This window comes from Corvus cornix, chromosome 1 (genome assembly GCF_000738735.6).
Source record: "Corvus cornix cornix isolate S_Up_H32 chromosome 1, ASM73873v5, whole genome shotgun sequence".
Classification (NCBI taxonomy): Eukaryota; Metazoa; Chordata; class Aves; order Passeriformes; family Corvidae; genus Corvus; species Corvus cornix.
In genome coordinates, this window is record NC_046332.1 from 47,645,530 (window position 1) to 47,657,914 (window position 12,385).

A 12,385-nucleotide genomic window follows, 5' to 3' on the forward strand; every position below is an offset into this window, starting at 1 on the left:
CTGAATTTCATGCAAAGTACAGCAACACTCTCCTCAGAGGTACCAGCTGCAATGATCAGGGGACCTAGTTTTGTGAAAAAAAGTAACATCGTCAACCACTCCTTTGCAGGAATGCATTGTCCATCTCCATGCACTACACAAAGCAGGGGAGCAAGCTGAAGCAGACGGAGAATGGTCTGCAGGCCTCCTCAGCACTCTGGCTGACCAGCAGGAACAGGCAATAAAAATCAGAATCTGGAGGGAAACACATGATTAATGAGAGGATGTCAGGCTCCCATATGGACACTCACTGCAGGTCAGTCTCCAGGCCACGTCCTTGTGTATAGTTAACAGAAATGAAGAGACAGGAGAGGTGACAGCTTGCCAGAGTCACAAAAAGAGGCTCATGCCACCTTGAGCCTCTTCCCATTATCGGTTCTGCTCTGCTGGCCAAGACAATGTAGAAAAGATGAGGGACACTTCCAAGTTGGTTTGTTTAGTGGCTCAGGTACCGTACTTAGGCTGACTTCAGTGGGGGAGAACCCAAACATTCTTGGCACCATACTGCACACCTCATTGCTAGCTGGGTACTCGGGCTGGCAGGATCATGCACTACTGCCCAGTCCACTACCTCAGCTCTTCCCACATCCAGTGGGAATGTTTTGAACCTGAGATACAGCATGCAGATAGAATAAATGTGGGTTGTGCATATACAAGCCCATTTGTGTCCTTATTCCTAACCTCACTGTGTACATGTAATATTAGACATATGCAGAGATCAGCAAAAGAGCTGTGGGAAACGCAGATCCACAAGGTTAGAATACACTTCAGTGATGGGAGTGGCTATGCATCTCAAGTCTTTGCCTGGAAGAATAAACTTCATGTTCAACCAGTTTACCCAGAAAAGGTATTACCCTATGTGTATCTTCAAATCTCTTTTAAGATAATTTGATACCATTAAATCCACAATACTAAAGCTCCAGACAAAAGACCCACCGATGTTGGGAAAACTCTGGGTGAAAGCTGAGATTTTTCTTCTCCCTTACTAGCATTTTTGTGCCTCTCCTTCAAACTGCCTCACATGTATATATAACTTTTCTACTCAGTCTGACCTCTGGGGAGAGAAGGGATGTTTTCCAAGGGACATCATTCCTGGAATAAGAGGTGATAAATAGACTATAATAATAATCAGGCTTAAGCAGAGGATGATATTGGGTTCCTCTCTCCCCTTCACACCTGGCATCATCTCAACACAACACCTTCTACCTCGTATTCCCCTCTATGAACCCATGAACCCTGAAGTACACATCTCCCTGAGACCTCCACCTTCTGCTGGCATTTTCCCAGGGCACTAATCAGCCAGACAAAGGGAGGGAAAACAATGCACTCCCAGACTCTCTCTTCACTGCAGCAGCTGAGGGAAGTAGGTACTGCAGGTACCTGTGTGTAGCTGCAACAGTGCAGGGAAGCCTTTGTTTTCACTCCTCAGAGGCATAACACTAATGCCAGGGGTCTAAGTGATACACAACCAAGCAGCACTGTGGGCACCTCACCTGAAGCAGACGGGACCGATCTGTGCACTAAAGCAAACTGATTTTGGTTATCTCAGAAGGCTCAAGTTGGAACTGAAATATTTCCCATGGTTGAGGCATTTAGGAGGTCTTTCTCCCTTGTGGAATCTACTGTGGTTTGTCTGAGCTCCGACACCAAGATTTTAATGGAGAAACCAACAGGGTCTTTCCACCCTTTGGCCTACTTTTCAAGCTTGGAGGAAGACAGAAGCTGTGAGCTCTTTGTTGAAAGAAAGTAAAAGGCTGAAAATTGTTGGAGAATGACACAGAGATTATATCCTCACCATCTTCTTGGTATACAGTCTAAAACTGAAGCCTGCACTGTTGTAGTCTTGTCCTTTCTCTAGTTTTCTGTCCAAAATTTTAGATCTTGAGATTTCAGCTTAAGGCACGTTTACTTCTCAAGGTCTTTGAACATTCCATCTGATGAAGAAAGACTGATTTGCTCCAATGAGACAAGCTCACTCATTATTTTTAAATTTCTTTTCACACAAACTGTCAAAGCATCTTCTAGGCAGGCCCTGATTTTCTTTTCATTTTTAATAAGAGAGAAGGCTATGATAGACAACAAGTAATCTTAATTCCACAGTAAATGTTTTTCTTACCAAAATAATGTCAAGTGCACTTTAACTTACATTTTTTCAACTACATATACACACTATTTCAGTGATTGCACAAGCTATGCCAACAACTTGACTGAGTAAAAATCGAAAAATTTAAATCTTGAGTAGCCCTGCAAGAGAGTCATTTAAAATTCACGTAACAAAGTTGTCCAAGCTCCGGGGAAAAGACTTGAAGCATTTTCTTAAAAACTGCGTCTCGTCACCTGGAAAGGGAGAATCCTTCAGGCTGCATTCCTGTTATGCCAGCCGGCAAGGCACGGCCAGCAGGCTGCCCTGTGTTTTTTCGGCAGGAAAGAGGTACGAGACTTTTGCGGGGGGAAGCCGGTTGAAATCCTGCTGGGACCGCCGGTGCTTTGACCTCGACCCCGCGATGGGGGAGAAGGCTCGAGATCCAGGCTGATAGCGCGCTCGAGAGCCGAGCGGCCGCGGGGCAGGGGCCGGGCCGTGTGCCGGGGGTCACCTGCCGGGGGTCACCTCCCTGGCGCGGGCAGTTAACGCCCCTCGCCGCCCACGGCCCCGCCGCTGCGCCCCGCCGGACACCGCTCTCGGCCGCCCGCCCGCGGCTGCGCGGCCGCCGCGCTCCATCCCGCGCTCCATCCCGCCACCCCTCCCTGCCTCCCTCCCTCCCTGCCTCCCCCCGCCCGCAGCACCGGCTCCCCCTCCGCCTCCCCGGCCCGGCCGGCGGCGCTACCCAGGATGCTCCGCGCCGGCGCAGGCGCGGCCGCTCAGGAAGAGGAAAATGGCATAAACAACCCCGAGCGCCGGGACCGCTGAGGAGGAGGAGGCGCCGCCGCCCCGGGCCGCGCGGCCCCTTTAAGAGGCGCGGAGTCGCCCCCTCCTCCTCCTCCTGCCCCTTCCGGAGCCGGACCCGGGGTGACGGCGGTCCCCGCGCCCCTTCCCCCTGCCCGCCCCCTTCCCCATGGTGCCGACCCCGGCGGCGGGGCGGTTGCCATGAACAGCAGCGGCCTGCCCTGCTCGTCGCCGTCGCCGGTGGTGGGGCCGCCGCCGGGGGCGGGGGTCGGCGTGGCGGGGCCGGCGGCCGGCGGGGCGGGGGCCGGCGGCGGCGGGGCCGTGAAGCTGAAGTTCTGCCGCTACTACGCCAAGGACAAGACCTGCTTCTACGGCGAGGAGTGCCAGTTCCTGCATGAGGAGCCGGGCGCCGCCCCCGCCGGCCCAGGGCCCGCCGCCCCCCCCCTCGGCGGGCTCCCGCTCGGCATCCCCCCGCCCGCCGCCGCCGCCGGACCGGGCTACTCAGCGCACGGGGCCAGCTCGGGCCCGGCGGCAGCGGTGGTGGGGCCTAAGAAAGCCGAACTGGGGGCGGGAGGCGGAGGCGGCGGCGGCGGCGGGGGGCTGGATGGCCCACGGCTGGCGAGTGAGTGCGGCGGGGCGGCCCGGGGGTGGGGGGGGGGGGCCCTGCCGGGAGGGGAGGCGGGCGGCGCGTTGTTCCTCATCCCCGGCACGCCGCGGTGCTGCCGGAAGCAAGTAACAACAGCCATGGTGGTGCCGGGGGACCCCGGGCCGCCCGCCCGGCTGCGGCCGTCTCGGACGGGCGGACGGGGCTGGGCCGGCTGCTCGGAGGGGACCCGGCCGGTACCGATGGGAAGGAGCGGGCAGGTGTGTGTGGGAAGGGGCTCCTCCGATGTGGCTTTAAAGGGGCTCCTGGGCAGCTGTCCATCCGTCCCTTTAGCGCTAGGCTTGGTGCAGGTACTCCCTGCCCGAAGTCAGGCCGGGAGCAGGGAGGCAGCGCTTTCCGGAGCGGTACCCTTGGATGGGCTCTTCCGAGCAGCGTATATTGAGTGTCGGCTCTTGAAAGTCTTAAATGTTCCAGCTAAAATACAGTGTTCAAATTACAAGAAAAGAATTGTAAATAGCGATTCAGCTCAACATGAGAAAGAATTTCTTTATGTTGAGGGTGGCAGAGCACTGGAACAGGCTGCCCAGGGCTTGTGGAGTCTCCCTGTCTGTAAATATTTAAACCCTACCTGGATGGATTCTGTGTAACCTGCTCTAGGTGATTCTGCCTTGGCAGGGGGTTTGAACTAGATGATCCCCAGACCCCTTCCAGCCTCAATATATGATTCTGTGATAGATATCTATGTTATTTACTACTCTGAGCAGAAGTTGCTTCAGTTTTTTTTCCGCAGGTTTTTCAGCCCTTATGCGCAGCCCTTTTTCAAATGGTGAGAGTTCAGATAGCCTGTATGTCATGCAGAGCTGCACTGCTGTTGCTGGTCGGTTGTGCATCCTCCTGATGTGCAGGCCCATAGTTAGATGGAGCTTGCGGAAAACTGATTTTAATAACCATTTGTTTTTAGGTGAAGCAGCATTTGGCAGGCTATGGAAACATGCTCCTTCAGAAAAGTCGTGTTTCTTTTCACGAGTATGTTAAGCTTGGCTGCATTACTGATTTTTGACACAAGCCTGGCATTTATTTACATTAAATACTTTAGCTACTAAATGGTCACAACTATATTTTTTTTCTGAAATTAAGATGCAACCATGCTGAACATCCTGTATGTAGGTTTTTAGTGCTTGATAAATCTTTTGGGATCCTGCAATTGCTGTTTTGCCAGGTGTGGTGAGCTTGTGCTGCTGAGTATGAACTGTAGTTGGTAGCTTCTCAGTGTCTTACATTAACACCAGACTGTCCTGTCTCCCCTTTCAGGGGGAGCCTTTTAATATACTACTGCGTAAGGCTTTCTTTTAAAAGTCTACCAGATTTTTGTTGAACTTAAGTTATTCAAGCTGAAGGCTGTCTTGCCTTTATTTTTTTTTTTTTAATGGAATAGAAATGTGTTGGAGGGATTCAGCAGCAATAAGTCAATCTTTGTTAATTTTTCTTTTGGACAGAGTTTGGTATGAAACATACTTTTTCCCCTGTGTGAAAGAAAATGGTTAGGGGATTCAGACTTGGGGAGAGGATGCATAATTTAGCTTGCAGGTAAAAGCTCCTATATGAAGGATACTCTTCGAAGAAACAGTTAAAAAAATTTGCCCAAGCTCTGAATCTAAGACAAAAATCTTCAGAATTTGTGTGTGCTTGGGAGTTGATACTGCTGAGCAGTTAAATTATTTGAAACACTTGCTTCTATTGAATACGCTTGCTGCAGTTGTGCCCAGTTAATGAGTGAGGGCACCAAGAATGGAGAAGCCCACTATGAGGTTGTCAGTGGTTGCCTGCTGGGAAGGCCGTATCAGCTGTTGTAGGGGGCAAAAGCTTTGACTGGTAGAAGATCTTGAAGGACACTAGCTAGGAAAAAGAGCCTGGGAATGACAGGGAAGTTTAAGTTGAAGAGCCAGAGAATGGGCCTAGTCTCACTTCTAAACTCCTTTGCTTTGGGATGCATTTGTGAAAAAAATAAGGAAAATAATTCTTCAAAATCTGAAGTTGATATGTATAAGTACTGACAAGCTAATATCTAAATTCCTTACCTTGCTGGTTGCCTGTGGTGTTAACAGTATGATTTCCAAGTGGATGGAATGAAAGTTTTATTTCTGTGGATGTAGGAAGTAAGACACAAAGTCGTATTAAAAACGTTCTGAGGTTAGGAACATGAAATTGGGAATTGCCAAGAATCACCTGCCTGTACAGTCTCACTGACTGTCTTCTCTAAGTATTTGGTAGTCTTAATGTGACTGTGGATGCCACCTTCTCTTGTTCCTTCCTCACTGGACACCAGCTTCATTCAGTGCACAGAGCAGATAATGCTCATTGACTAATTAACTGGGTAGTCCTATTTATTGTTAAAAGTGGGTCAGTGCCTCATTCTAACATGCGTGTTACTCTAATCCTGCTTTGAGTACAGGATTATTAATTTACTTACAGGTTTTTCTGTGTTAATCACAAGGGCTCCCCAAATACCAACTTATTTTCACAACATGGGTGGTAGTAATGTTGAGTGATGAGGAGATGGTGAACAGTGAAAATGCAAGAAATCTCCAGTGTGGAAGTATCTCAGAGTATGAAGTGGAATGAGCATCCTCAGAGCTAACGAGGAGGAGTTTCTCAGGCGATGTGTGGTTAAGCTGTTCCGTGCCCATAGATGTTTTGAATGCAAACATCTGACAGAATTCCAGAAGTGATCAGAGAGTCTTGGAAGAAAACTCTGCTTGAGGTTATTAAATACAAAACCTCCCCATCTCTGGATCAGACTCATCTTCCCCTACATATATATGGCTGAAAGCCTGCTGGGAAATCTTGCTTTATCCTTGCCTCATGCTTATGCTTTTGTCCACATACCTACTGCTGTCCGATACCGGATGAGGTAGTGGGCTTAATGTGGCTTTGGCTTGATGGTGTGGCTTTTTATGTTCCTGGGGAGCAAGACTGACCATGCCCATGAGCTTCACCCACTCTCAGAAGGTAGTGCTGCTGCCCAGTGCCCCTAGACTAGTTGACATTTGGAGCATGTGTTCAAAGCATCATTCCTGCTTCTTCCACCAGAGTTGTGAGTGCTCAGCCTTCTGCATGGTTCACCTTCCAAGAGTAACGTGGCCAGCTGACAGCATACAGAATAGGGAACATAGCTGATATTTCCTATTTAAAATTTTATTTAAAAAAATTAATCTTTTGTACCTAGAACTTCCGTGACAAAAAGGGGGAAAGGGAAATAGCACATTTTCTCCAAAATTGGTAGCTGCTAAAATCTGCACGTGGCGCTTTTCTAATAGATGTATGTCCCATGTGTCCGCCCAGTGAGCAGCAGTGGCAGCAGGACTGAATCTGTAGAAGGCTATAGAAGGAGCAGAGGAGGGGAAATGATTGGTACTTGCTATTTAGGGGAAAAGATATGATAGATTAACAGGATTTAAAGGAGTAGCCTATGGAAGGATGAGTAGAGGGCATGGTAGCATGAAGAATTTCTGCTCTTATATCTGCCCTCTGTTCTCTGTAGCACTTTGCAACTTCTGTAAACAGCAGACCAGCAGCCTCCTTTGCTGCATGCTGTGGGCTTGGTCCTAGGCCGCCATCCCTTCTCAGTGCTGCCTGAGGGAGGATCTAGAGGGAAATGTGGTATTAAAGTGTATCATGCCTGTACCTAGGTAAGACAAGTTAAAGTTGCATGGACAACTGCCATTGTATTTGTTAGCTTTCAGGTAGTTGAACAGGTGTAATACTCTTTTGCATGTAGACCTCCTGTATTTATAGGTACAAGCTGAAGTATGGCTCCAAACATTTGCTAGTTTCTGCCACACTTTTTGCTGTGAAGTTGATAATACATAGTACTCGCCCTTTCTTCTGGCTTCCAATTCCATAAAACACTGGGACACTGAGCTGAGGAGTGCCAGGTGTGCTCTGGGCCCAGTGGCAGCTGCGGAGCTGCCTGTGAGGAACTGGCCACAGCAGCAGTGCTGCTGCTGCAGGAGTTTCCAGTGCCAGAGCCTAGCCCACCCTTTCATTGTGACATGTTTGAATCCGTTTCTCTTCTAGAAAGCCTTTTGCAAAGCCCTCCCAGGAAATCTGTAGTTGGAAAACAGGCCTGTGTTTCTGCAAGGTGGTATTTTCCTATGGCTGCTGAGAAAAGCCCATCTGTGAATAGACTTTATTGCCAGCCTGCGGAGAAGGTGGAAAGGGACCTCAAGACTTGGGGTGTGTTGGGTTGGCCTAATAAAAGCATTGTTTGTTTTCACAGCCCTAATAAAAGCATTATTTCTGTTTTTACAGCCAACCACCTGCATGCTGTGTCTAGTCAGGGCTGTAGTCGTCACTGCTGTAGAAACTCCATATGTATGCAATCGTTCCGTGGTTAGTTTAGTGAGCATTGCACCTTTGGTTTTGTGAAATCCCTGAGTATGCTGGGAGTGGAAAGACATAGACATTTGTGAATTTTCTGCTTTTTAAAAGGTGTTTGATTCTTTACCAGTACACTCCTTTTTAAACAAAATGAAGCAGCTGATATAGAAAAAATGGGAAGATATCTATTCAGCAAAATTGATACTAAAGGTAATCTGTTGGATTGCACTCCTTAATGCAGTTAAACTGCTCAGGGTTATTGTAAATGTGGATTTTTTTTTACATTTGGTAGCATTTCAGTATTTACAGATTGAACTGTTTAGAAAAAGATAGTTACAGGAAACTTTTAAGTACAAGTATGTTGCAGTATGTCACATACTCTTCAGTTTTCCTGGGGTTTGTTTCTTCTCCACTTCTATGGAGAAAACAGGTAAAAGTGTGTGCTTGAGAATTCTTTTTCCAAACATGTTTGTACTTTTTGTGAGTGATGCTGTATTAGTTGTGTACTTCAGTTGTGGGGTTTTTTTTTCTTTTAGAGGTGCCTTCCCCTTTAATTTTCATTATGCCTTTTCCAGGAGTTGACAGATCATACAATTTTCATCTTGTTTTTGCTCTGAATATTTTTAAGAAATGGGAAAACAATTCTGAGCATTGAAGGGACATTTGGAGACAGATACAATTGAGAATTGAAGAGTAAAACCAATAACTGGTTAGAGATGCATGAGAGGAAATGAAGACTACTAAGTTCACTTAATCAGTTTTTGTCTTATATGTCAGATGCAGAAATTAGGCAATTAGACACGGATTTTCTTTTTGCTTTTATGTGTTTTATGTGAAAATAACAGAATCATGGAATATTCTATGTTGGAAGGGACCCACAAGGATTGTTGAGTCCAACTGTTAACTGAATAGCCCGTAGGAGGAAAATTATTTGGGGGAGCTAAGGAAAAAGAAAGAGAAGGAAAAATTTCTCAATCTGCAAGGTTATTTGGGATTTTGAGGGCAGTGAAACTTAAAAAAAATTGCACTAGTAATTGGCTTTGATTTTATCTGTTTATATACCTTGTGAGTTTTTGTTATTGTATAGGAATTCATTCAAAGTCCAAAAAATTCACAAGAATTATGGATACCAGAGGAGTATTTGTAATCACTTGTTTCTGGTAGAACGCAGGCTGTGTTGTGTACTGAAGAGTACTGTAGCACTATTACTCTTGTCGTTTTCCTGCTTCAAAGCCAAACATGAAAAGGAGTGAGTGTGAGGATAGCTACACTATATGAGCAAACTGTATGCTGTATCTTAATAATTGGAAGCTTGTTTTTCAAGATTTGGAACACCCCATTTTAATTTCTATCTAGCAGGTATTAGAAACTGGTTGTTTTAGATATCACTGTAGGAGTGGGCCTTCAGGAATGATTTGAATGTCCAGAAAATAGTGACTCTGAGGACTAGCCCAGAAAGGCTTCCATGTGTAAGGAACCAGCTAGAAGCAAATTTAGACTGCTGTGGGAAAAATGGATAAATGCTAAGTGAGGGTGGGGTGATAGACCACAAGCATTTCTGTAGAACCTCCAAAGCGGAAAAAATAATCTTGGTTGTGAGGCAGCTGATGAAAAGGGGTCAGTGGAGGGATTTAGATAGTAAGCTGATGTTTTCCTGATTTGTTGCTTTCTAGTAAAGATGTATGCTTTATGCCATCAGAAAAGTGTGTGGTGAATCACTGTGTATGGGCATGAGTATAGGACATGAGTTGAAATTGATCACACTCTGTGTGTGTGTGCAGGCTTCATGAGTCTTTCAGTAGTTAAAGTTCCGATTGTGTGGTTGCCTTGTTTGATCTTCAAAGATATTTTGTGCTTAGAACTTACTTGTATTTTTTAATTTGCTTTTTAACAGCCTTTTACTCCTGACCTTTTTTAAATTTGAGACTGGAAATTTAGAAACAAAGCACAGGTATACAAAAGGGAGAGCAGAGACCACATTGTCCAAGTTGCCGTCAAGTCGGTCATAAAATGTGTGATTCCTGTAGTTTATGGGTAGAGTCCCTCAACTTCAGTTGGTCTAATGCTGAGGACGATGGCAAGAGAACCTTTCCTTTCTTTTATGCATTCTCCCCAGCTGCTGTGAAAAATATCCTAATGTTCTCTCCAGGTTATCTGCACATGCTTCATGCAATTACTTCTATAAAATGTTGAGTATTAATTGGAGGCTATTAAAACAAAAGCTTAAATGTTTGAAAAAATTGATGCAGTTTATTGAATAGTTCAGTGCAATGTTTTAGGAGTTGTAAAAGATCTTGGAGAGGGTTAGCTCTGAAAGCCATGATATTAAGTAATTGCACTACTTTAAATTGCTGTTTCTGATAACAGAATAGTTCTGATTTACTCTTTTGAGAAAGTATCAACTTTAATTTGTATTATCACTGTGCTTTTGGACTTGATCCATGATGAGGAGTCCAGCTGCTCTACTCTGTAATAAACAGAGCAGAAGGATGGCACTTACGCTGTTTTTCAGTCTTCATCAGATGGTATCTTCATCAGATATGTTAGGTATACAAAAAAAAGACAGCTCAGCCATTTAAAATTATGGTAAAGACAGCTGTTTTCCTTTGCTTGCCCATGAATATCTCTGTGTGTAGTGGGAGTGTTTGTAAATAAAGCAGCATTTCCCAAACTGTTTTGCTTCCTGTCTGCCTTTCAGCTAACTTGGTTCATTTGTGCTGTCTGCCCTCCGACTGCACTCTGTCACAGCATCCTAACCCAGGCATGTACTTTTATTTTTGCCTCTCATGCCTGGGAGTGTCGTTCATTGTCTTTGTCTGGTGCCTCTATTTCAGAGAGTCCTAGTCTGTTTTTCAAAAACATTGCATTAAATGAGAAAGGCATAGAAACAGCAGAGAATCCAATTTCCCTAACAAGTTCCAAGTAGTGGCACTGTAGAGAAAATAACACTGAGGTGTACAAGTGAGGTTAGTACCACCAGCACAGGATTTCCTGGTGTGTGGAAATGTACATGTCAGTACAAAACGGAAGACAAGCATAAGCTCCTTTGACACCTCAATGCTTCTAGGTGACTAAAAGGACACAAATCTTAAATGACTTGCCTTAGATAAGCTTTGTATAGACATTTTACTGTTTTTGTCTCAATATAAGGATGGCTATCTCTGTAAATTCCTCCGGAGATATGGCACTGTGGTTTTTACTGCTTTATATCCAGCTGAGATAGCACCTTGTCCTTAGGATGCACGTGTATACAACGAACCTATGATTCAGTTTACCAGCTCATGCAAAGTGCAGTGTTGCAGTGCTGAGAGTTTAAATCAAGATTATGTATAAACTTTTTACCCAGCATAAAAACAATTGTGCATTTTAAAAAGCAGTAATAGCAAAATGAATTATTTAAATCCATGTTTTATTACCTTGCCAGAAATCTTTAAAATATTGTTTTGAAAAGTATCAGCTAAATCTGTTGTGGCCTTGCTTTAGCCCATTCATGTTGGGAGCAATATATTACATTACTGGAAAGGATCCTTATTTATATGAAGAACAGTGTCTGAGATTGTCAGTGCTGATACTGGGTTCATAAAATAAGTAGTCTAGGATAATACAGTATTTGTTTACTGGTTAGTGAAAGCATAGACTGAAAAAATCAAAAAATCTTTCCAGATAGTATTAGTGTTCAGATAGTGCCCGTGTTAGACAAGTATTAAAATAAAATTCACTGGAACTGACGTGTTCAGTTGAAGCATATGTGTTGAGTTCATCGCAGTACTACTCAAGCACTTAAGCTGTGGTGAGATACTTTGTTTCTGAAAAATATCATTGTAATGCAAAAGTAACTATCTTTTCTTTCTTTTTCCCTGTTTGGTGCGTGCCTCTGGCGGGAAGCCTACTTTCTCTTAAAATTCTGTGGGAGAGGAATTATATAAGAAGATACTTATTTTTAATTGCAGTTGTCACATTAAGCTGCAGTGTTACTCACCAAGCAAGAAATGTATTAGATGATATGTGTATAAAAAGTAGAAGACTTCATCTTAATTTCTCAAGATGTTCTATTTAATTTCTTTCCAGAATTGCCAGGATGCAACTTCTGTTTTGAATATTGATGGAATGGAGAAATTTGTTCTATTTTCACACAGGTCCTTACATAATGTGTTAGCATTTTTTTCCCCCCCCCTGGATTCTTTGCTGTTCCCTTGCACATCCATCTTTTCTCTTACCTGCCTGGTCAGCCTTTCTCTTTTTACAAGGAAGTTGTTGGTTCTCTTCAAGAAGAACCTGTTGAAATATATACAGCTTCAATGCCTGGATAGTGCTACACAACAGAAGGGCTTATTCCTTTAACAAAAAATAGCTAATTCAGGATTTTCCTATAATTGCCTAAACTTATCTAAAGTTATAATCAATACTTTAAAAGAGAAAAGACAGACACCAGAAGTTTATTGCTATTTCAATACCATGGTGTATGGGAATGTTTTAAA

The 12,385-nt window shown here is 44.8% G+C and overlaps 1 protein-coding gene across 5 annotated transcripts in view; it reads left to right on the forward strand.

Moving 5' to 3' along the window:
* The first annotated feature begins 2,888 nt into the window (after positions 1-2,888).
* The window catches only part of PAN3 (poly(A) specific ribonuclease subunit PAN3), a 97,436-nt gene continuing 87,939 nt past the window's right edge, over positions 2,889-12,385 (forward strand). For all 5 annotated transcript variants that reach the window (XM_039565785.1, XM_039565769.1, XM_039565776.1 and 2 more), the window contains exon 1: positions 2,889-3,545. In XM_039565785.1, the coding sequence (XP_039421719.1) occupies positions 3,125-3,545 (421 nt within the window). In that variant the 5' untranslated portion in view covers positions 2,889-3,124. The remainder of the gene's footprint in view (positions 3,546-12,385) is intronic.